This window comes from Triplophysa dalaica, chromosome 17 (assembly GCF_015846415.1).
Source record: "Triplophysa dalaica isolate WHDGS20190420 chromosome 17, ASM1584641v1, whole genome shotgun sequence".
NCBI classification, from domain to species: Eukaryota; Metazoa; Chordata; class Actinopteri; order Cypriniformes; family Nemacheilidae; genus Triplophysa; species Triplophysa dalaica.
The window spans coordinates 17,755,908-17,781,884 of record NC_079558.1 but is presented as its reverse complement, the minus strand read 5'-3'; the positions used below and the strand labels follow the sequence as shown (position 1 = coordinate 17,781,884).

General features: G+C 37.5%; 1 protein-coding gene across 1 annotated transcript; it reads right to left on the bottom strand.

Annotated features, from left to right (window-relative positions):
- Nucleotides 1-33: 33 nt before the first annotated feature.
- On the bottom strand, nucleotides 34-25,478 carry arhgap27 (Rho GTPase activating protein 27). Its single transcript, XM_056771263.1, has 19 exons — nucleotides 25,246-25,478; nucleotides 24,380-24,418; nucleotides 22,911-23,673; nucleotides 11,036-11,506; nucleotides 8,711-8,914; nucleotides 8,484-8,564; nucleotides 7,236-7,343; nucleotides 6,581-6,652; nucleotides 5,891-5,958; nucleotides 5,241-5,328; nucleotides 5,062-5,163; nucleotides 4,884-4,982; nucleotides 4,683-4,785; nucleotides 3,796-3,921; nucleotides 3,614-3,712; nucleotides 3,433-3,510; nucleotides 1,351-1,479; nucleotides 1,107-1,212; nucleotides 34-1,030 (listed from the first exon to the last, which is right to left on the bottom strand). Exons 3-19 carry the CDS (start codon nucleotides 23,592-23,594, stop codon nucleotides 856-858), a joined length of 2,793 nt encoding a protein of 930 aa, XP_056627241.1. The 5' UTR covers nucleotides 23,595-23,673; nucleotides 24,380-24,418; nucleotides 25,246-25,478; the 3' UTR covers nucleotides 34-855.
- Nucleotides 25,479-25,977: the final 499 nt, after the last annotated feature.

Below are 25,977 nucleotides of genomic sequence, written 5' to 3'. Positions count from 1 at the left end.
TAGTTGAAAATCAATGAACATTAGAGTGAAACATAACTTATAAAAGAGTTATTTTATTACACCAGGTAATAGACTGCATAAATATGCCTTTTCTATATACACATACCTTTAAACAAGTTACAGTGATTAATATAAGAGTGCTAGGATTTCATAAAATATTAATGCTTAATCTGCAAATTCCATTTTGTTCAGACTACATTTGGGTATTCAAATATCTAAAGTGTTGTTCCCTAAAGGCAATCTACAACTTAGCCTTCCCGATGTACAGTTACATGCCTGCAGTAGTTTCTTTGTACATTTCTATGTTAAAGACACAAATATCAAGGGCAAAAAAATTAAATGAATCATAACACAGCTAACCCAAACATGAGAATGCAGTCATTCAAAATGTCATTCACCTACTTTCACATTGTAATTGAAAAATAACTGAAAAAAATGTTCTTAGAAAGGCATTTTAGAGATGAAACATTGCGACATTTGCAAAATCTACACGAAGGCAAAGTTAAATATTATTACGACTCAACTGCCAAAGCATGTTGTCAATTCATTTATAAAAGAAAACTCACAAACAACCCAAGCTTACTGCGAGCTCTCCTCAGCCGCAAACGGAAACATTTGAATTGAATATAATTTGAATACTTAAACATCTCATATTTAATTCCTTCATTCAGTTTAAGTGATATTAATATATTAATCATGAAAACTCTACATTTTTATAGCATCTCTATTTATAAAATATATTACAGAACGTGCCAGGTGCAGCTCTCCTTCATAAAGCTTTTACATGCGTTTGGCAACGTCTCTCACATTAACATCAATAAAAGGCCGTTTTTGACACCGTCTGTCATATGTTCATCACATGTGGAAGAGTGCCTCAAACTCATTGAGCAGGAACTCTACGATCTGGTTCTGGAAGACCATGTACATGGTGATGTTTGCCGTCTCCACCTCAGGCTTGAGTAGCGTCGGGCCGAAGACAATGGCCACGTTCTGTACGGTCATTCTGTTCTCATCGCCATGTTGAATAACCCTGAAGTATAAAAACGGCCTGTAAATATTCTGAAACATCTCAGACAGTCTCTGTTGGCTTTATACGATCAACATACTTGCGTAAATGTCTGAAGAGCACCTCCATTGTGTCATGGTTGGCTTGTGGCAAACGCATCACCAGATTTTTCATGTGTGAAAGTTTATTGTAATAATCATGGATTTCTGTATCAAAGCACAAAAAACAGAGAATAAGAGTTAGCGGTCATAAAGAGCCATCGGATTCTCATTTTATTTTGTGATAAGAACTACACGAATGCACATTATGGGCAAAAGCAGCAGATGGTCACACTACGAACTCACTGATGCCAGAGATGAATTCATTGAAGAGGTTGTAGGGAAAGAGCGGCTCCTGAAGTTCTCTGAAGAACAGCTTTAGTGCTCCTGTGATCACGTGAGTATCCCAGTTACTCTCCTCCAGGTCCAGATCCTCTGCAGAGACACACATGTTTCAGACACACACAAACAAACGCATGAATCATTAACAAACACATTGCCAGTGGTGTAAAGTATTGGAGTAAATGTAATCAGTTAATGTACTTAAGTATCTTTTTGGCGACTTTGTAGTTGTCTCAAAGATATTAGACTATGACTCTCTACTTGACTTTACTTTAAACAAGTAAATGCACTCTTTACTCCACTACATTTGTAATGACTAATGCAATTACACATGACATTTTTCATGGCACCTATCTTTTCTTGTAACAGTTTATTTTTGCTACAGAAGAATTCATATATTCATTTACAGGCCATTATACTGTATCTTGTGGAAAACTTGTCAAGATGGCTTATTTGTGTGAATACCAGTGCAGTATCAGGTAGTTGTCAATCGCTGGCGGTTTATATTTAAAATGAGGATACACCAGCATGTTCAATAATGCTTTGACTTTTGATTTTTCTTAACATTATTTTATTTATCCGTTATAGTGAAGAGACCTTTTTGCAGGAGTTTGGTTAACTTATGAGCACTTGAGCCTAAATGAGACTTGGGTGTTTGTAATAGACGTAGGTAACGGTGTCGGCCATGATTTGTTGCAATTTGAGGTGTTTAGTCTTATTATGCTTTATGAAAATAAATCTGATTGCGTTCCTCGCGTATGAACTGTTTCTAGTTTTTCAGCAGAGAGACACAGGATTCAGACATATGAAACGCTTGATTCAACTGGAAACATAAGATTCTGTGAAGGACACCTGATTCAGCCAGATATAAGATTTAGTGAGAAACAATTGATTCAGTAAGAGACACATGATGCAGCAAAATAAGGATTTTGTTGGATTCAGTGAGAGACACTTGATTCAGAAAGCGACAGGTTTAGTTAGAGACACATGAATCGGTAACACACAAACGATTCAGTGAGAAACAAAAGATTCAGTGAGAGACACAAGATTCAGAGAGGAACACTTGATTCAATGAGAAACGTTTGATTCAAAGAGAAACACTTGATTCAGTAAGCGACAGATTTCTTAAGAGACACATAAATCGGTAAAACAAATGATTCAGTGAGAAAAAAAAGATTCAGTGAGAGACACAAGATTCAACAAAATAAGGATTTCATAGGATTCAGTGAGAGACACAAGATTCAGAGAGGAAGACTTGATTCAATGAGAAACACTTGATTCAGTAAGCGACAGGTTTAGTAAGAGACACATGAATCGGTAACACACAAATGATTCAGTGAGAGACAAAAGATTCAGAGAGAAACTAGAAACATATGGTTCTGTGAGGGACAAGGTTCAATGTCACACATGTGATTCAGTGTGATACACAGGATTCAGTAGCAGCTTCATGGAAACACTTTTAGACTTGACCGACAAGCTATTAATCAGGACCTCTGTACATTGAGATTATACAGATGAGTGAAGCTTTTTTAAAGGTCCGGTCTCTGAAATTTAGCGACATCTAGTGGTTATGTTGCAAACTGCAACAAATGGCTCACTCCACCCCTCACCCCTCCCTTTCCAAGCACTACGGTAGCTGACACAAAACTAAGATGTTGTCGCGTTTTTGCTTCTTTCCTGAGGAGTTAATTAATATTAACACGTTCTGTAGGGCAGTTTGTCAGTTAAGGGCTACTTTAGAAACAACATGGTGAATTCCATGCAAGTGGACCCGTGGTGTATGTAGATAGAAATAGCTCATTCTGAGACGCTTCATCATGGAAGGTCTTTATACACCTCTGAACACACAGTTATGTATATTAGATTGCATTTCTGTCAATAGATCCTCCAAATAAAGACACACTGGACCTTTAAAAGTGAGTCTAAAATAAAGAGTGTGTAGAGTAGAAGGATCATACAGCTGTTGATAACACACATCAAAACATAAAAAAAGCAAAGAGAGAACACACAGAGGCGATGACGTGTGAAATAAATGCTGATGTTTACCGTGGTCTGCTTTGAAACGCAGTTTCTGAATGACTGCCAAATTTCCACTCACTCTGTAGAGTCCATCAATCCCCAGACCTGCCAATGATCCGGATGATTCATTTAAATTCAGTGACATCAAATATTTCTAAGTAAAGCAATAAAATGCATTCGTGGTTCAGAGCGGCATATAGTGTCGCACCTCTTTTCTCTACCAAACGAATGCATTTTTCCACGAAGCTCGGCACCGTGGACTTTTCCTGCTGGCAGAGACTGTGCAAGTGGCATCCAAAGACATTTTCTGTGGGAGAAAAGGCAGAGCGTCAGGCCAGAACCATTTCCGCAACATCAGCGGGTAATGACATGGAGAAGCATCTGTCTCACCTCTGATGTATCCTCTGTCTTTGACGGACTGCAGCGTGGGCCGCTTGAGAAGAAACTTCTTCAGTTTGGTGCGGACGTTTTTCTGATCGGACTCAGATGTTGAGCTGGATAAAGACTGTCGATTTGCTGATGCACAGAAAGAGATTTTTAAACTCAATGAAGCTCATAAAATGCCTGCAAGCGGTGCGAGTAAAATAAACTTGCCTCTTTAACTTCTGCCTCTTTATTTAGTACATAATTCAAATTGATTTTTATTACCCGATTGGCAGGTGTATATAAGAGTTTGTATTTTAAATCATTTTGCTTCTAAGAAAATCTACAATGTAAAAATCTGAAATTTTCCGGAAGCCGGGGCTGGAGTAAACAATTATAAAATAAGAAATTCACATAAATTTGCATGTTTTTCACATATCTCTTGTAAATTTGCAGTCTTCTACTGTAATTAGAAGTTTTTATTACTGTAATCCTATAAAACAGTTATTTTCTAGCAGCTGTGGTGCCAGTAAAAACGTAAAATAACATTTCTCACGTCAAATTGCATGTTTTTCATCAGTTCCTTGTAAAAAAATTTGTCTTGCAGCTGGGCCGCCAGTAATAAATTTATTATAACATTTGTTTTTCTTGGTAATTCGCAGTCATTTTCTGTAATTTGACAGTTTTTTTTGACAATACTTAAAAATAAGTGAAATTTGTGTACATTTACAGTTTTTTACACTGTATGATTAAATAATTGATTTATATTTGGGGATGCTTTTCCTTTGGGGACACTGTCAAGTATCATTAAAGTCCTCCAATTTATGTAAGAGTTCCTTATAAAGGCACATAAGATCTGTTATGACACGAGAGTGATGACAATAGTTGCTTATGAATATTTTCAGATACTTTACCATTGCCCGGCGCTCTTCTCTCTGAGAATCTCTCATCTCTGTCCAGACTAGAGGACTTCTCGCCGATCTCCTCTTCATCTTCAGAGTGTTGCTGATCCGATTCCTGATGGCCCACCACCATAAAAACAGACGGATGATATTTTCAAGATCTTACGGATAACTGTAAGGCGTTTAAGGTAAGTGATGTGAAGTATGACTCACCAGCTGATGAATGGCGTCTACAATAACTTTATGCCAGTCGTTGATGATGCTCTCAGTGTCGTACTGGATGAGGAACTCTGCACCGCTCCGACTCTTCAGCTGAAAACACACACACAGCACATCAAACATCTACACTAGTCAATCAGATTTTATTTCGTCTGATTTGTGACCGTCATACCTCTAAAACATTCTTCTTGCTCGATTTCTCTTTTGTTGCCCTGAGGATCGTTGCTCCTTTTAAATCCACTTTGGATTCTGGGACTATATGATTGGTCTTGCTCTATATAATAACAAACATCAGCATTAGGAACAACATGAAGTTGAATTTGATAATGATCAATCGGATCTGAGACTCACCGTTCCCCCAGCTGGCGTGGACTTTGGGTCCTTATGGAATGTCAGGACTCCTCCGTGAAGAACCGTCCAGGAATGAGCCCAGTTCTTTCTGTAGGGGCATTGACATCATTTACTTTTACGTAAAGAATCACACCACTAACAGCACTACAGAACATGGACTTGTAAAGGTCTCAATGATTTTGAAGATAATGTTGTCTTGAACATAGACATACAGTACATAGATACTGCATTGACCGCAAAATTTTGTCGACACCATATTGGGAAGGGCAAGACTGCCCTAATGAAGACTTGTGGGAGCTGTGGTTTGTCTGGATGAATAGCTTAAACAACCTTTACATTTCTCAAACAATTTCCTTGACTTACAACCCAGAAAGAACAAATGATGACAGAAAATGCCTTTTCCAAACTTCATGTACTTTCAGTATAGTAAATTAGGAACGTCTTCACAAGAGAAAAGCCAAATCAATGACTTGACAAAGATGACTTTTCACAAATAAGCATGACGATCAACAACTTTTCATGTCTAACTATCGAGATTGAGGAACATGGAAACTAATATGGCATCACACCTGACCCATCGCAGCCAAAGCGATAGGACCAAAGCGCTCAAAGTGATATCTAAGTTTGTCTATGGTCTTGAAGATCTTTACCTCACTTTTTTGCCATTTTCAGACACCTTCGTTTTGTTCAGGATTCCTGCTTTCTCCAAGTTTGAAACCTGAAAAAAAGAATCAACAAAAAAATGTCTTGCAACAGAAAACCAAACTTGAGATGCAGAAGAAGAATTTAGTTTATTCAACTAGTTTAATCCAATATCACATGTCTGTCTGCACAAGAAAAGCAGTTATACTATGGTCATCGTGGTATGGTATTAAATGGTTATACCATGACAATAGGATATTTACTATGGTACTGAATGATTTCATATCCAAATAACTTCAAATATCGTGGCTCTACCCACTAGCACAAGAGAATAAAAACGAGAAGCTTTCATGACACAGACAGATGAAGACATCAGGTCCCAGTATAACATTAAATGCTGTATGGATGCCCGGCTTCTGTACGATCATGACATCAAGTGGTTTAGTACTTGAGCAGTCATGACACAATAACAGAGATGTGTTCTCATGCTGGATCTACATAACGTCACACAGACCCTTCAGGGCTGAACGCTGCCAATACAACAGTATATGCACAGTTACCAGTTCAAAATTGAAATAAGCTAAAACATGTTTAACTGCTGTCTAAAGTTTCATTCTTTGCAGTGTTTTGTATAGATGACAAAAAACAAATTCAGATTTCCACAACACAAGCCTGTCAGGTGAAGCAGAATATCTTACATTCTGTGACATCTCAGGAGAGCCGGACGATTCGTTGTCTGACACATTCTGACCGCATGATGAATAGTGCCTCTGTGAGATGAGACGGTCACATGCACAAACAACATGAAGCATTTGCATCAATGACAAGAGAAACTACAGGACATGAACTAGTGCTGAAATCACGAATGAACAGGAAACATGCAATGAGTTCGGAGACTGATGAAAACATGTATCGGATGGCTTCTTTCAAATGGATGAATGTGAGTGTCAACAGATAATGTAGACTTTAACATTTAAAGGAACAGTTGATCATACATGAACTGACGCATGGAGGTCTGGAGTTTGTTGAAGTTCTTAATCATAATAAGCAGTACTAACAGCGATACATTTGCATCTAATCTCTATAAGTGAGAGAGATGTCAACAGAGCAGCTCTAGAACACAACCAGTCTCAGGTGTGAGCTGATACCAATTTAGAAAGAGCATCATTAAGGGCAGATTTGAAGGACTGGTCTCAGGGGCTTTACTCTGTCTCACTGTTTGTGTATGTGTGAACTGAATGAACTTTAGGGGAAAGTGAAATTACTATGCGACACCCACTTAGGAGAACGGAAAAAATGACCTTTTGCCACTTCCCTTGTATTAAAAGATGTTGTGAGTATTTGAGAACATACTTCCTCCTGGTATCCCAAACTGTGTCTCCAGTTCTGCATTACCCCTGTTCCCTCCAGATCACTCGAAGCCCCGTTTCCTATCGCATAAGGCCCGGGACTAACAGCCTGCTGAGAGAGAAAGAATTCATGATTTAATATCAAATTGAAACAGCTGGAGGCGTACTATTCTATCAACATTTCTCCAACAATCTGTGCTGATATTCACTACAACAGCATGAGTTTAAGTGTGCTTTTATACAATATGTCCATCATCAAGAAGTTCATTACATTTCAGACAAAATTAGGCCAGTTACTTTTAGGATTATTCAACGATTAATTGCAATTAATCGCATCCAGAATAAAAGTTTGATTTAAGGGTGTCATTGTTACACATGTTATGCATTTACTATGCATTATGCATAATTACTTGTAACTACTACATGTTTTTGTTTATAATATTGTATGTCTTTGCTATGTGCATATTAATTTGTATAAATAAACATATATATGTATATGTTTAAAAAAATGAATAAAGTTACATCTAAATCTAAATACATACATCCAAATATGTTGTATGTGTGGGTGTTTATATATGCAAAATAAATATCCATAGTGCACAGAGATATGTTATGTAAACACAAACTTTTATTCTGCGTGCGATTAATCGCGATTAATCGTTAAACAACCCTAGATACTTTGTAGTTTTTTCTCTGCTAACCAAAGTAGTTACAAAGGACAAGAAAGAGATCTATAAAGGAAACGATGAGTATAACTATAAAGTTCTAATCATACATTTAAAACTGCAATCTTGGTTTAAAACAAATAAAAAACAGCTATTAATTAAGAACGTTCTCCTTATAATATGGATATATAAGTTTTCGTGTCAGAGTTCACAGGAATTTAAAGTTGACGTCTTGTAGCTTTAACATATGTAAACATATGTAAAGTAACCTGCGATTTTACCTTTGAAACCGAATCTTTTTTACATAGTGATTTTTTTGCAGTTGATGAATCATAAACATTAACAAAATCTGTTCCAAATTAAAGAGTGCACACATTTAAAATGTAAATGTATGTTAAGCAGGCATGCTTAATATAAACATACTAATCTTTAATAGTCCAAAATATAATCTTTATAGTTATTATTCTTTATAGAGAGCTTAAATCATTCTCATCGCACCATTTAGCCAATAAAATGATAGAACTGGAACAAACTCTTGTTCATCAGATTATCTGTAAATCGCTGCCGTTTACTCATTTATAACTCACCTCTGGTAAATTCCACTGGGAGTTGGTGCCGTCTCTCTGATAGTAGTAAGTTCGTCCCACATCGTCTATCGACTTGATCCACTGTCAACAAGACACTTCATTAAATGAAAGAAAGAACCCTGGAGGCAAACTCATTCATAACAGGCTCAAATAATAAATCACCTCATATAATGAGTACAGCACATCACACCAAAATAAGGACAAAGTAAGGTTCTCTTGGTCTGTACCTGTTCCTGCGTGTAGTCACTTGTAAAGAGCCAAACTCCATCAGGGTCTATGTTGAGGGTCCAACCCGGCGGGCTGCTGCGGTCCAGATTCACTCTTGGGATTGAAACCTTTCTCACATTGATTAAGGAATACTCTTCCGTCAGCGGACGTGTCCTCTCCTCCGGTTCTGGAGATGCTGGGTAATCTTCTTCAGGAAGAGGAGGCTGATTTGTTTGAGTAGGAAAGAACAAAACATGCAATATTAATGTTAGTCAAACATTGCTGGTCATCAGCAGGAGATATAAGTGTGTTGGTGTTCACAACTAGATAATGATGTCAATGGTCCATGGACCAGCTGAAGTAGGCCGTTCTGATGGACTGTACATCTATGCTGACTGATACATCACATCTAACCCTACTTGAACCAGTGTGGCAGTTCAAACTCACTGTAGTTTAACAGAATTTTATAGTTTTTAACATTTGCATTTTTGAAATACGGTCAAAAACCTGTATATTACAGTTTATTTCTGTCGCCCCATCTGCAAAATTTGTTTTTTTAGTAAAGGTGCAATAAGTGTTGGTATATGAAATCGATACCCAAACAACCATATTGTACAAAAATAAAAATAAAGACACAGAACAGACATCTAGTGCTGTCAACCGATTCATTCGTGATAAATCTCATCCAAAATAAAAGTTTGTGTTTACATAATATATGTCTGTGGACTGAACATATACATTTTGTTTTTATAAACACATACACAAATATATTTCAGAAAAAAATGTAATGTACATTTTTTTTAAACCTTTATATATAATTATCGGTTAATATAAATAAATACATCTTAATATTTCCTAAATATATATAAATGTGTATGTATGTGTGTTTATAAATACAAAATGAATTTTCACTGTACACAGACATATATTATGAAAACATAAACTTTTATTTTGTATGCGATTAATTGCTTGATCCCTAGTATATATTGGCAAAATGTTTGTTTGGATGTTGATTTCAATCTGCAGCAGAGTTTTAGAAATCAGTTACTGCACCTTTAAGTCCTTCAGCAGGATGGTAATAAAAAAGCTTTCATGTTTACAAAAAAGTGATAGTTTAAAGAGTGTTCTGCATGAGTCTTCACATTACTAGATAACTAGAAAATGCATTAGATTATTTTTAGCATTGTACCATTTCTAATCATTGGTCTGAGATCTGATAAGACTAGCCAAAGGAAGTACTATGGTTTTTATATTGTTTCTTCAGGCATGCATATGAATCATATACCACCCTAATATACAATGAGCTCCAAAAGTCTGAGAAGAGAATTCAAATGTTTGTTTTTCTTTTCATGATATTACAGAAATTCAGAATCAGGGTTCGGATTCATGAAATTGTTCTTGAGACAAAATATAAGTTTGTTCTTAAGATAAATTATAGGATGTTCACAAGAACATTCGTATTCATTCGTAAGAGTAAAAATTGATTTGCTTTGTCAATGATTACACTCACCTGCTCGTGAAGTCGCTGTATATATTCATCTATACAATAAACTTTAGTGTGTAACTGACGCCTCACATTATTCTATATATATTTGCATGTGATGTGATAAACGGCATTAACGATCGCATGTTAGCTAAATTGTTACAATGTTGTATTTATAATTACACTTTTTGTGTTTAGACGCCATAATATTTGTGATCCTCTCCGTTTGGAGTCGCTTGAAATGTTTTTAATGATGAAAGCCAAAGTGAGGCAGTGGACCTTATTATTATTACTGTATATCGGTATAAAAATGGTATTGAATATTTGGGTCCTTATACATTTTTTTTCCTAAGATCAATCTTTATACGTTTTTTTTTAGAAATATATAACATTTATAACATTTATATTAAATTAGTATTTAGGAAAAATATAGCCGTTAATAAGAATGTGATAGAGATGTGATATTTTTCAAATCCCAAATAATTATTTGAATTCTCCAAAGGACATTTTAAAAACAACACCGATCCTGAAAGGGATAGTTCAACCAAAAATGAAAATTCTGTTATGTTTTCTTCATTGAACCTCATGGACTTCCGTTGTATAAACACAAACCACTGAGACATTTCCCTAAATATCTATAGAATAAAGTTATATATAGGTTCAGGAGAACATGAGAAGGAATAAATGATGCTAGAATAACAATTTGGGTTGAACTATCCCTATAAACATGACTGAGAAGTTTCATGAGAGCAGTCGGTGAGCAGTAACTCAGTCTCAGAATTTTGGACCCCACTGTATGTAAATGAAACCATCACAGAATCATGTCTGGTAGCATGTTGGAATCTCCGGGAAAGTTTCATACCGGACAGTCTTTCAGAAAACTCATGTCGCCCGATGAGCCGAAATGCTCCGGGGGGTCCCAGGAGCTCTGCCCTGACACAGGGTTGTAGAAATAATGTTTGCCTGTATTCTCATCCAGCACCTTCTCCCAATCTGAGCTCCACCGCCGTGGAGAAGAGCCCATGGGCGAGCAGCCGGGTGACTGAGGGAAAGAATGCGGTGAGGGTGTCCTTTCTGCCCTCACCGATGACTCCATGGAGAGACTCTGCGGATATTCCCAGGTGGTCTGCCCCGTTGAAGGCTGGTAGTAATATTCTTGCCCGCTTTGGTCGTCAGTGTGGACCTCCCATCCCAAAGAGTCCGGGAGGAGGGTGTCGGGAGGGTCTGGGAAGTCCTGTAATGGTGAAGCGGGGGGGACGGATGTGTTGATGGAACTGCGGCGCAGGCGAGGGAGGTTTACATACACAGCTGTGAGGGCGTTATCATCCTCCACCTGATGATGACAAATGACACGTTTGAGCACATCCGACGATGTCACGCTTATAACATAATCAGAAAATGATGGAGTTTGTGTCACATTACAGGACATTTCAAGTTGAAGGAAAAGTTCATCTTTGTGTAATTTTTTTCCTCACCCACATGAGGTTCAACATGTTTAAAGACATCCCTGCATCTTCGGAACAAAAATAGAGACATTTTAGGTGACATCCGAGAGATCTCCAGGCCTTGGTTATCGTTGTTGACAAAGTCCAGAAAATCTTTAAATTGGTCCATCCGCTCATAGTGGCACAATTTAACTTCATTGAACACTTTATGAAAAGGAACCAAAATAACATCTTTAATGGATATATTCTCCTCTGTCTTGTCTCTGTCGCATGTGCATTTGGCGGTGTTCTGACTGACAACCCGGAAGCGCTACTAGCAGACGCATGCTGTATATAAGCTGATCTTCACAAAATGTCTGATGATTTCGATATTGAGGAAGACTTGAACTTTTCTGTCCAATCATACAAACTGCATGCGCATGCGTGGAAGTGCTCTCGTGAATGCGCCCCATGACTGACATGACAGAGGAGAATATATCGATTAAAGTCGTTATTTTGGTTTGTTTATTGGCACATAAAGTATTCTCGTCGCTTCAAAAAAATTCAATTGAGCAGATGGACCAATTTAACCTTGATAACAACTATAACTATGATGTCTATGAGGATACCTGGAGATCTCTCGGATGTCACCTAAATTTTTTTTTTTTGTGGTCCGAAGACGCCGGGAGGTTTTTATACACGTCGAACGTCATGTGGGTGAGTAAAAAATAAAAAATAAATAGATTTTAAGATAAATTTTCCATAAAGTATGTTGACACATTGATTACAAACTTTCATATCGATCAACAATCTGTGTTACATGATACAGACATGATATAACAAATGGATGAAATGAGGCGTTCAGACTGCCTTTACGCTGATATTGACTCGATGTAAATGAGTAAATCTGTGATGTCACTAACGCTCATACAAAGACCAAAACAAACACAGGACAGAACATCTGCTTTCACATCGTCCGTCCACAGTGCTTCTTATGCAAACTACACCACGCACGATGTCAAGCTCAGCTCAGACAGAACACTCCACGTGACTGCAAACACAAACAAAGACAGACGCTCCTTAACCTTGAATAGCATCTATCACATGTCTAATCTGATGTCTGTAAAAATATCTCAGTTTCAATTATAAAGATGTGTGAGCGAAGGTTTAAGAGAGCGTTGTTACATAAACAGAACTTCCTGAACATTAGCTCAGAAACAGAGTGCCAACACACACACACACAAAAACACAACCACACACACACACACACATACCATAGATTTCTTTTGTGTTTATTCTGACACAGCAAGGTATTTCCTACCCCTTACCCCTTACCACACATCTAAACCAAACCCTCAAAGTAACATTGTGCTTTTACACTTTAAAATAAGCATCATTTAGTATGTTTAAATTCACAAATGGTGGCTACTAGTTTACACACACACTGTGTTTTCATATTTTAAGGGAACTTTCTGAACACATCTTTTAAATTTGAAAAAGCTGTTTATTCTCTTGTTCCTCATGTGGCCGAAAAAAATCCCATCACAAATGCACGTGATTCAGAAAGCAAATGAAAGTTGCTATGATGGTAAACTATGGTCTAAGGACCCTATAAAGTGATAGGGATCAGCAGAAATGTCTAGAGAATACCTGGAAAAGTAAAAAATAAATAATAGGCCCAAATAAATAATATGATAAAAATATGTATTATAAACGGTCAGTTCTAATCCTTGATTCTGATTGGCTGAGCCGAGTTGTAAATCGTTATCAAATACCCCGATTTATAATGGCTGACCGCATTACATACCCTAAATATAATTGGATTTCCTTTATTTTATAAAACCTTGCTACGCATACGTGGTCTGTGCCAAGACTGAAACCCTTGCTAATTGAACGCTCTTTAAAACAGTAAAATGTTCTTTCACAGCCCGTTTTACAGGCGCTAGTGTTTCACTCTTGTATGAAATATAGTAGACAAACATAAACATACGTCGTAACAAGAAGAACACAAAAACCCAGTGACGGTACAATGAACAACATCTGGATGTGGTCTTCAACAGATGGGCTCACCTGGAACCTCACGAGAGGCTTGTGACACGACACGCCTCTCTTCAGAAAGGTCTGCCGGTGAGAGAGACAGAATACAGACAAAAGATAACAGCAAACAAAGAGAAACTTTCGACCGGAAATAATACATGCAGGCTCTCTGCTACTTTATATCCTGCTGTGTCTATTTTAAACAAGCTCAACTGTGCCACCTAACCACAAATGCCAACTGACAAGAAACATTTTTTTTTATTAAATCTCATTAATTCGTACACCTAGAACACTGTTTTCCGTCTGTGAAGAGGCCAGAGGAGATCTCTTACGACTTTAAGTGAGGGAGAAGTGAATTCCCCAGCCTTAAATGTACGCCATCCTTTTGTGAGATAAAATTAGATGATCTGAATGCGCTGGCCAACAGAGACAGACCCACAACCTGTTTAAGACAAGTAGGCTAACTCACACACAAAGCATAGATTCCATTTAAAAGGCAATTAAGACCATAAAGAACTGATAAGATGCTGGTAATATCTCTTTTCTAGACATCGACGAGATTGAATAGAGAACTTTTGCATGAGTCTCAGAACACAAAAGGAGATATTTTGAAAAACTTTCGCAGCACGGGACCCATTTACTTCTACGTAACCACTGCAAATGAATGGGGGGCCGTTATTAACATTCTTCAAAATATCTTCTTTTGTGTTCTGCGGAAGAAAGAAAGTCCTACAGGTTTGAAATGGCAAGAGGATGAGATAACGATGACATAATTTTGATCTTGAAGGTGAACTACTCCTTTAATGTGATCCGCACCTGACTTCCACTGAAACCTAGCAGATGGTAAAGGGAACAACTAAAATGTCAGACAGAATTCAGATGTTATTCAGACAGTCCTGAACTTCATCACAGTCAGAGACTCTGAATCGAAGATGAGACGCTTCCTGGTCTTAGAGAAACACACTGTCTGCAAAACCCAAATAGATCGCTTCCTTGCATCGGTTTTAAAGCGTTCCGTAGAGTTTCACTGAAGTTTTTTACCACCCTTTCATTGCAGAAAAAAACGATAGAACCGTATCTGAGTTTCAGCATGAAGTTTTACAAACAGTATTAAAGATCGCTTCGGCAGGGAGTGACTGAACAGGAAGAGCTCACATCCTCCAACATCACACCGACTCACTTTAACAATCTAACACAACACACTCCACTGCCAACCTCACGCCTGTGACCCGGCGCCCGTCTGAGGGTCGTGGACGTACCTGTGTGTCCAGTGAGAGAGGCATGGCGCTCCGGGGTCGATGGCTGGACCGGATCTTAGCATAAAAATCCACCATGTCTTTGTTGTGACCGGCAAGAACGGCCGTACAGCTGCAGTCAAAGTCAAGTTATCCTACGGAGCGCATGATGGAAGACTGACTGACCCCGCGCTGAACACACACCCACTCACTCAAACACACACATACACACACGTGAGCGTACACATCAGCACCGCTGCAGCTGATACTGCGACTGATGTGTGTGTGTGTGAGGCGCAGCTCACTCATGTTAAGTGGGAGGAGACACACACACAGGCTATACATGCTACATGTGGAGGTCTAAAATGGGCTTCTGTCATGATATTAGTGCACAGGGTATGCAGGTCATTCCACAACTTAAAAAAAGAAGAATTTGATGAATTCATGTAACAGGTAAAAATTGTTTTGAATATACTTCAGAGACACACAAGGACTAAAAATGTGTAGAAGTGAAAATTGTGAAGCAGTTCCTCTTTTTCACTCGAACGTACAGCAGCGAAAGTCACAGAATTTCCTGCCAGCCGTTTTGACTTTAACACCTCTGACAGGTCAACATGATGTTTGCAAAGAAATGAAAAGATCGCTTTGAAGATCATATCGTAACTTTAGTTTGCAGACATTGTTTGTGGGCGAGTTTGTTGAGATCTCTTATCAAACTCTGTAGATACACATGAGCGGCAGTTTGCAAAATATTCTCCAAAAGTGTCTGTAAGACTTCCATCTGCTGTCCAGAAGAAATGAATGAGAGTGCATCTGTGATTTTGATTTTCTATTGAAAGCCATAAGAAAGGAAAATCATAGATGAAATCTCTTAAAAATCACCATTATTCGCCAGAGAAATTATGGAAAGCAAACAGGAACCTTTGCTTGAATCTCATCTGTGTCTCAGATATTTCTCCTCAGTCAGAAATCGAACAAATGTTAAGTAATTTCAAGTTTCAACAACGACGATGTTTACATGGGCATCGATAATGCGATTATTTCCAATAATCAGAGTAAGGACTTAATGTGATACCCAACAATGAAAATTCTATCATCGTTTATTCACGCCCGAGTTATTTCAAATCTGTATAAATATCTTTGTTCTGATGGACACAGTGAAAGATATTTGGAAGAATTCTGATAAGCAAACAGATCTCAACACCAATTGACTCCCATAGTAGGAAAATTTGCTTTAACTTTTTTTGTTCAGTTGAAAACAAAAGAAGACATTTTGAAGGATGTAGGACAGCAAACATTTGTGGGGCACTTTTGACTACTATTGTTTTTATCCTACTATGAGAGTCAATGGGTGTCAAGATCTGTTTGCTTATAAGCATTCTTCCAAATATGAGTTAAAGTGAAGTTAAGTTACTCTCTCATTTGATTTGATTTCTCAATTTAGAAGAAAAATCTTTAAGAAACACAACTGAGAACTCCATATCAAGCTTGGAGAAATAAACATCTGAACAATAAAATGTTTCTCTTGGAAGACTCATACAGCTCGTGAGGTCAAACTCAAGTGTAGCTCAAACCTCGATGACACAAGAAAACAACATCCAAATGTAAATGAGAAGAGGTAAAGTTTTCAAGACGAAACAGCGGAACAAACTTTCTGTGAGGACTGTGAATGTTTGGCAACGTTTAAAGCATCTTCAGGAAAGAAAGAATTTCTCAACAGTCTGACAGGACAGCAGCTTCCTCCTCTGAAATATCATCAGCTTGTGCTTTGAAGGTCCTGAGCTTGACAGAAAAACACACAAGCCTTTTTTGTTATTCAAATATTCAGCACGATAGCCTTGAGGCTACATGAGCGTTTCAGAGTTGGGGTGGAGACATCATCGCCCGAGCAACAACACAAGAAATGATGGAGGTGAGAATATAGTGAACACACAGCAGCAGTTGTAAACAAACACACAACAACAGAATCTCATAAATCTCATGAACGTATTCAGCCTTTGTTATTTTGTTCTGTCCTGCATATTATACAGAAACAGATGTTCAAATATAGGCCACAACACACAAAAATAACTGAATTAATAATGTATGTGCTGTACAAATGCCGAAAATACATTTGAATCATTAACAAAAATATGAACACCCTTCATAAGATCCTTCAAATTTTTCCAAGGAGGCAAATAAACAATTGAACTGTATGTTGGAAAAGGCATATATTTCCTTTCTAACATATGCAGACGGCCAAAGAATTCACAGCTATAATGAATTCAGAAAGACATGATTGTGGGACGGAGGAGACGACGTGCTGTTCATTAGCTAAACCACATGACTGATCAACCAATGAAACGACAGAATCAACAGCTCGATTCACACACACATACAGACGCACACACATATTTTCACAGAGGGGCCATTCACGGGACCCCGTCGCACCCCCCCTGTTACATCACCACTCATGGCCTGGAATCTCAGATTACCTCATTGAATACTAAGTGTCTGGACGTGTGTGAGAACCCCCCGGGACCCCTCCGCATCACGAATATGTGTACCTCAGGGTTATAAGGATATGAGCTCTGAAGAACTAACAAATGCTTAAGTGCTTGTGAGTTAAGTTGTAAAATTATACGACATAGATACAAGTAATACACTTATACATTAAGAGGAGATACAGAGCGAATGCTCATTGTGTAGCTAAAATCATCTGTATACATCTGATAAGAATTCATTTCTTTTATTTTGTGAACTACAACATCGTTGACTCCTGATTGCAGACTTGGCAAATCAGAGCTCAGTTGGTTGAGATCTCATGTGAAACTCTAATCGAAACGTACGTGTGTTTTCAGTTCTTTTTCTCTCAGTGGAGACACTTGAGAAGTTCCATCAATCTCAATACTGTCCGGTTTGGATATTCAAAATATCTGTGATTTTTCTTTCTATGCCACCGATAAAGCCATGCTCTAAATGATTCGTAAAGATTTATTTATTAGCATTGCATACAAAGAAATCTTTAAAGATAAAGATGGCCCCATGTGGCACTTACACACTGAAGCCAGCAGTTCATTCATTCATTTTGAGAATTTGATGCCAATGGACAAACATAATGACAGAAGTCCCTTCATGTAAACACACACTGCTATATGATGTGTATCATTTACCGGTCATCACAAAACACATTGTTATTTTTAAGACTCTTTGTAAAGTACAGACATGGGTCATTGTGTCTAAGGTCACGTACAAGACACAACAGATAAAAGAGGCTCTTGAACAACAGTCATGTGGACAAACTAACATTACACGATGCACAATCTTCATAGTCATAGTGTCTGTCCCACCTACACACCAAACTTGAGGGCCTCATGCTGTCAAAAACGCTGATATTCTTTATGCAGACAATCTAAGAAATACAGCCACAGAATAAAGAGATCATTTCAACATTATTTTCAGTTTTTCTATATTTGCTATTTATAGGTATGTGTTTAGGTACAATTATTTAAAATGTTTTTGTTTCATTCTGTGAACTACTAACAATATTTCTCCCAAATTTCAAATCAAAATATTGTTTCTATTTACATTTATTAGCCGAAAATAGAACTGGAGAAACTTCGTGATGCTCTGTGTTTTTCAGATCTCAAATACTGCATAGAAAACAAGTTCAGATTGACTTTTGAGTAGGGCTGTCAAACGATTAATGGCGATTAATCGCATCCAACATGAAAGTTTGTGTCTAGATAATATATATCTGTGTACTGTGTATAATAATTTTGTATTTATTAACACATACACATAAACGCATATAGTAAAGAAAGATGAAAATTGAATAAACATTTATATATAATTTCAATTATTGGAAAATATAAATAAATACATGTAAATTTTTCCTAAATATGTATTCATAGATTTGTGTTTGCAATTATAAATACAAAATTAATATACACAGTACATAGACATATTATGTAAACACAGACTTTTATTCTGGATGCGATTAATCGCGATTAATCATTTGACATCCCTACTTTTAAGCGGCACGTCATATTTCTACATGTATTTAGGGAAAGTAAAAAAAAAATGATGTGATAACCTGGATTTTCATCACAGTTTTCATGTTTCTTTCACATTGCTCTTGGATGACTTGACTTTTTGTCAATCCTGAAGATTGATTTGTCGAAATTGACACTGGACTGAGCACAACACATCATGACACTTTAAAATGGTCTCATCATTTGTTCTGTGGCTGTATAAATGCAACAGTTGAGTACTCTCTAGGTCTCCATCTGTAATAGTAGATCACTGTTTACCTGACAGAAATGCTTCACCAAAAAAAAGTACATATCCAACCAAGAGAAATGAAACTAAATTGTGTTGACAAATGTGAGATGAAACCCTCAAAGAGTCGCCACCATAAGAGAGACAAAACCTAGTCTGGGCACCACAGAGGCAAGAATAGGTGTTTGTTTAATGAACTTCCGGTCTGAATTCTGGATTTATTTAAACAAGAACTGCAACACACATACTTTACACGACACAGAAGAAACATGCTGCTCACACACTCACTTGTGTGTCTGTTGTGTGTTATTGCTGATCTTTGTAAATTGACTACTGAGGAATGAGGTTTTGCAAACTCCTCCCGACATTTTCATTTTTCTGAATCAATAACGAAACACTTTGTTAGTAGAAGCTTTTGTGCGACTGAGAATGGGACGAGCAGGTTTGTTTATTGTGGTGGCAGAACGGACGGGTCAAGAGGCACTTCCTGAATTCTGATAAAAGTAGATCTTTCAAATTCACAAAAGACATTAAGACATCACTCTTTAAGCATGGCCACAGGGAAATGTTCTTGCGATCTTTATAGATCTACACAATCAATGAGACATTTCGACAAAGTCATATAGTTTTACTATAACTTCTAATATCTAACAGATCTAGAATATTTAAACCAGGAAAAAAGCTCTCTCTTCCCCTTTCCAGGTTTAACCGGGATAAGTTATTTCATGGATTGACTGTGCAATAAACTTTCCCTGTTGTACGGAAAATGCAGTGACCTGTTAACAAAAACCACTGAACTGTCGGCCCAATGGCTTTTCCTTATAGCATCCATAATTTTGATCAAAAGATGCTTCAGACACGCTTGAGAACCTTCAGCACACATCTGTCAATGTACAATCAAAGCAACCCCTCCCTGGGGTTTATGATTAATCTTTAAACTTTTTATACATTTTAATGAGACACAAAGAAAGTCACTCAGATTACGCTTTGCCTGAATTTGGGTCGTCCACATGCGGATGAGGATCTGGGGTCTTCGGGTGCACAGCTCTGCGTGAGACTCCTGGACATAAAATGACCTACATATCCGGCCTCTAGAGCAGCGCTACACTCCCCTCTGAAACTGAAAGGCACCTCAGTCATGCCACTGCTGAAGCTGACATCCCTATGGTAACCAGAACTTCACTGGCACATCTCCAAAGTCTCGGGTGCTGTCCCACCAAACGGAGACCAACACACAAACACTTTGAAACGGAGACCTCTCAGTAAATCCATAGAAGATGGTAATCCCTTATGAAAATGAAGCACTTACTACAGCAACCATAGTATAATTTGTAGTATAACTAATACAAACTTAAAAAAACGTGGTTGCTTCACTTTTATTGTAATACGCCTATTAGTTATTATAAGTAAAAAAAGTTATATGTCTAATATCTATGACCTCATCGAACTGTACCTACCAAAGAACATTCATGTATGCCATTCATACTTTGGTATGACATTCCAATGTTTTACAAAGGAGACAATGATTCAAGCATTAGGTATGTCCAAAAAGTCACCGCGTACACGTCATTGGTACGTTATGGTTTCGAAAACCATTAGTGCATTAAAAGAAGATTCGTTTATAAATAGTCGGAGTTACTCATGACAATCAGATATGAATCTAATCTCGAGATGTTATCGCTGTGCGCTTTATACGACAGCAAACACTACAACGAGCGCGCAATAGAAGTCAGTGTTATCCCTCAATAGCGCAGCATCATTCATACCTCACAACAGGTGCAGCGCTCCGTCTCCAAGCGCGTTCATTCAAACACAAGTTATAATCCAAACCCCATCAACACCGATGTGTAACTGATGATTTATTCTGAGGTCTTCAGACTGGAGATCAGCCGGTGTGTTTGGGTTCATACACTGGATTCTCCCCGCGCATCGACTCGCACTCAGTAGGGCGCATCGACTCGCCTAACCTGTTGCGCTGGAGATCATAAAGCGCCTCCCCTTTACATTCAAATAGCATCCACAGATCCAACACAACAAGCTCTTATTCTCATCCACATGCAGATCACTAGACACACAGTGTTGTACAACACATCCACAGATTTCATTCGACACACGAACACTGCCTGTGCATCAGGGTATCTTTATTTTTCATTTATTACATCACATGGTGTTATAAACAGTTTTGGGTGTAACTAGTTACTAAGTTATTAGTTACTGTAGTTTAATTACTTTCCCCTTGAAAATAGTAAAGTAAGGGATTAATTAAACTAAATACTTTGTGTGTATGTGTGTGCAATAGTGGAATTGACATCAACATTCAGAGTCTAACTTTAAAATATGTGCTTTGATGTATAATTCTCACATTTGTAATACTTTGGTCAGTTAATAATAATACTTTACGTAGTTTCATATTTATTTGAATTAAGACTTGTTTCATGCCTATCACTGAATCACTGAACTAATCAAGGCTGATGTAGGATATAGAAAGTTATTAGTAACAAGTTATTAAATACTTTTTTGAGCGAGTCATTTGTACAGTAATCTAATTACACTATTGAATATGTCATAAGTAACTAGTGTTTAATTACTTTTTCAGAGAAACTTGACCATCACTGGTTATAAACTGGTTGACACTTAAGATAATTTCAGAACAATATTTTTATGGTTTCCATTACACAACCTTTCGCTGTGTTGTGTTTTGGATTAATTGAGCAGCCTTAAACACTTATTTCACCTTTTTTACATACTGTATAAATTCATATAGAGAAAATAAAACATGAGCGAAACTGTATGCACATAGACCTGATTTGCAACAATACAAAATAGTGAAACTTACTACAGAAATAAAAGAACTGAATAGTATACTTAAAGTGCAGTCCTTAAAAGTAAAATATAAGTATGACGTTAAGTTAATTTAATAAAACTTTAGAAGTATACTATGAGTATACTTCAAAGTGTACTTTCATCAACCATAAGATATCTATAAATTCACTTGCACTTGTAAAATAGAAGGCTAGTATAGTTATATTAGTATTCTTACTATATAAAGGAAACTCAAAAATATGCTTTATTTAAGTGCACTTAATAAATGTTTTTTGTGATGGTTCCATTGAAACCGATACAATTCCCATTAAGAGCTTTAGATCCATTAGAATTTCTGTGATGGTGAACATTTTTCGTACTAAATGAAGGCACTATATAGAAAGCAAGAGATTAAAATCACATTACTTATATCTAAAACACATTAAGAAATAATGTCGTATTGTTGGCCTCACCAAAGTTTTTACACTTGACAGAAACATTCTTTCAGTTTCATACGTTTTCTGAGCTGATCATTTGTACACAGTTCCCTCATGTGCTCAAAGAAAGTATTACAACTAACAGTTCTAAAACACTCACACAGTCATCATAACTAAATAACTAAACTAAAACTTATAAATTATTATGAATAATTATTAATGAGAGCTAATGCAGAAATTACCGAGAATTACAACAGAATCTGTAAAGACGGTTTTCAATAACATAAACAAACGCCACGTGAACCAAACGTAACATCCGGTAAACCTAAGCAAAGAAACAATAACTGTTGGGTAGTTTAAATTTAATACAATGAATATACAATAGAAGAATAACATTAATTCATGTGAATAAAAAATAATTAAAATCAGATAACTATTAAACACAACGAAAACCAAACACAAACCGGAAGATCACTTTGGGCCAGCTAGGCGTGTGCGTTCGAGCAGCACAGTTTAAATGATGAAAACAGAGTTTTTCTTACCGTGGATTGATCGGGTGGATTGGAGGTCTGAACTGTAGCAGTTCTTGACAAATTTCCGATCTCTGGATTGTTTTCTGCGTGTGCAGATTCTGGTTTTGTCATCGTGACTTTATTGTCATACACACTGCTGTCTTTACCTGTGAGTCTCTGCGGATCTGTGACGGTGTCAACAGGAGCCAAGAAGATATTTTCTGATGTTTCTCCATTAACTGGAGGAGAATGATTGTTTTCATGGGCTACGCCTTCAACTGTGTCATAGATGTGGAGTTCAGGCTGAAGGTCCTCGGTCTCCAGGCTTCCGGAGATTTGTTCCGAAACCTTTGGTTGAAAGAAATCATTTGGGATAATGTATGTAGATATTCTGTGTCCGTCTTTCTCTGTGTCTCTTTTGATAGAGATCGTGTCTCTGAGCGTGACCTGAGCGCTTCCGTCAGGGGAATCGCATCCACTAAACTCTTCTGGAGGATCCAGTTGGGTCGGGCTGTTCTTGGATGGAAGTTCTGTCACATACATAGCCGGGATGAAGAAAGGCTTGGCTGTCTCATCCCGACGGACGTGCCACCAGTTTTCATTGGTCTTTGCTACAAGGTCGTAGTACTCGTTGGGTTTGATGGACACCGTGCTGCCATCTCGAGTCTTGTATCTGTATTCAAAGTTCACCAGAACCTGCTGCGATAGGGACATTTTGACACGCTTGTGAGAAAACCCCAGCCGGATCGATGCCGTCAGATGAGCAAAGGTTTAGGAAGAAGCATGATGAGATCTGAAGGCAAAAGACAAGAAAGGTTTTTAAAAACACTCAAATAATAAAAAATAAAACATTTCCAGTAACTCATACAAGAGGTCATATTTTCTTGCTTTCATTGAATCACAAAAGATGCTGTCAAGTCACATCATGACCCATCGTGTTGACGACAAACATCAGCTCCAGTGATGTTGACATTAAAACAAACAACCCGATGATCATAATCTGATGATAAATGTTGAGGAAATCCTGATCGGGTGGATGTTTGTCTATTTACAACCCATCAAAAATCCGTGAAGCAGAGGAATGCAGGTGGACCAGGAGAACAGCAGGTGTGTTGGCCACGATGGCCAATGAGATGAAAAGATTCTCATCGCACCGGTCATATCTGATTTCACAAAGCAAAGATACAGACGTGAAGATAGAGAGAGAGAGAGAGTCGAGAAGGTAAAGTGACAGTCGGTGTGCTGCACTAGACAGGACGTGATGCAGTTTTACAGAGGAACAGAGCACTAACCCCAAACCCGCAGAGAAGGAGAACAATAAAATAGAAGAAACAATGAAATAGAGGAAACACGAAGCTGTGGAACAGGAAAACGCCATTAACCTCTGTTTCTGTGTTACGAAACACTGCGAAAAAACTTCACTGGAATATCTGAATTCATCACAGATTCATTCATCATCATCTCGAAACGTCCACACCCTTAACAGATTAAATACTCACCAACACCCGGTGACGATGAAACATCAGCTTGTGTTCTACCTGCATGGAGTTAAGCGCATGTGGTAAGATGGCGAGAAAAATGTGTGTTGAGAGTATTTACCCTGTGCAAAATCTCTCATAATAAAGTGTGAGTGAAACGTTGCCATTGACCCCAGTGCTGAATCAGAATATAATGGAGCTCAAGACGACGTTCATTGACACCAAACCAAAAAGATGAGGAGCTTAATTTAACAAGGATTCACGTTTACACTTCTGGTGTTGTGAACACAAAACACTCTACAAGTAGCTTCCTGTCAGTCGGAGGACGACAGAATCAGATCTACATCAATGCAAACATTAATCAGGCTGTATGATCTGCTTCACATCTTTCAGAGAAATGAATTTGTACATTGATTTCGCTTCCTTTGATAAAACTGAAATGTCATTCAAAAATATGAATGTTTCAATTATTTAATACTTCCTACCACTCTTATAAATAGTTTTTTTTTATTGTGCATTCCAATTAATATCAATGAAACTTCAGATGGTTTGTTTTGATATAAGCCATAATTACTCAAGAAAATACAGCTTACTAACACAATGAGAACACCTTTATAATTTTGGAACCAAACTCATCGCATATATCAAAAGTTTGTGGTACATGTATAGTAGCTCTGTCTCTACTGTACACGATGCTGTGTATCCTGATCATTATTTTCCTCGAAGTCTCATATAACAAGAAAATCTGTTCTTTAGCGTGATAAATGATGCCAACAACCATATTAATAATAATATGCCTGCTATGAAGTGCTCTTTAAAAGTTTTAGCACAAACTGTTCTGTAGTATTCAAGTACTGTAGTCTTGAGAATTGAAAGAAGAAACTTACCAAAGCTGAACAGCGACAAGTCAGAACTACTTCGGTAACCTATGGGTCAATTTAATCCTTTACATCAGTAGCAAATGTCATCATCTCTCTCTCTGTCTGTGATAATCCAGCAGGTCTTAGTCTCATAGTCTGCAGCATACTTGGTGGTGTTGTGTTAACGTAACAAAAATGTGCCCAGATGTGTGTTGCCGGACGGGTTGGAGGAGGCGTGTCGTGATGCTAAACAACAAACCTGCGTATATTGCCAGTAAAGTCTCATTAGGATTGAAAAACTTAAAAAAGAGGAACAAGAACAAAAAAGAGAGACATTCGAAAAAAATAACTTATGAAACACGGAGAGAGGAATTGACACTGTACACAAACACTTTTTCATGCACTAGACACATTTTGAGTCATTCTGTCTATGAACACAGGGTGTTGTCTCGAATGCGCGGGCTTTAAAGAAACATTGCGAGATATTTGTCAGCTTGGCACCTCAGATGAAGTGTTGTTCTATTTTTGTCGTTTTTCTTTTGACTGTTGGACTGATAACATGATCCACGGTCAACAGCAAATCCCACGCTGTACAAAGATCATCGTTTGACTATCATGATAACAAACTGAAATGCATAGAAGAACTTTCAAGGTAATGTTTGGGTATTTGTTCAATTGAATGATTCAGTTAAATTCCAATAATCCTTATAAACAGACGAAATTCATCATCAGCTGAAGTTAAAACACTTATACATGATT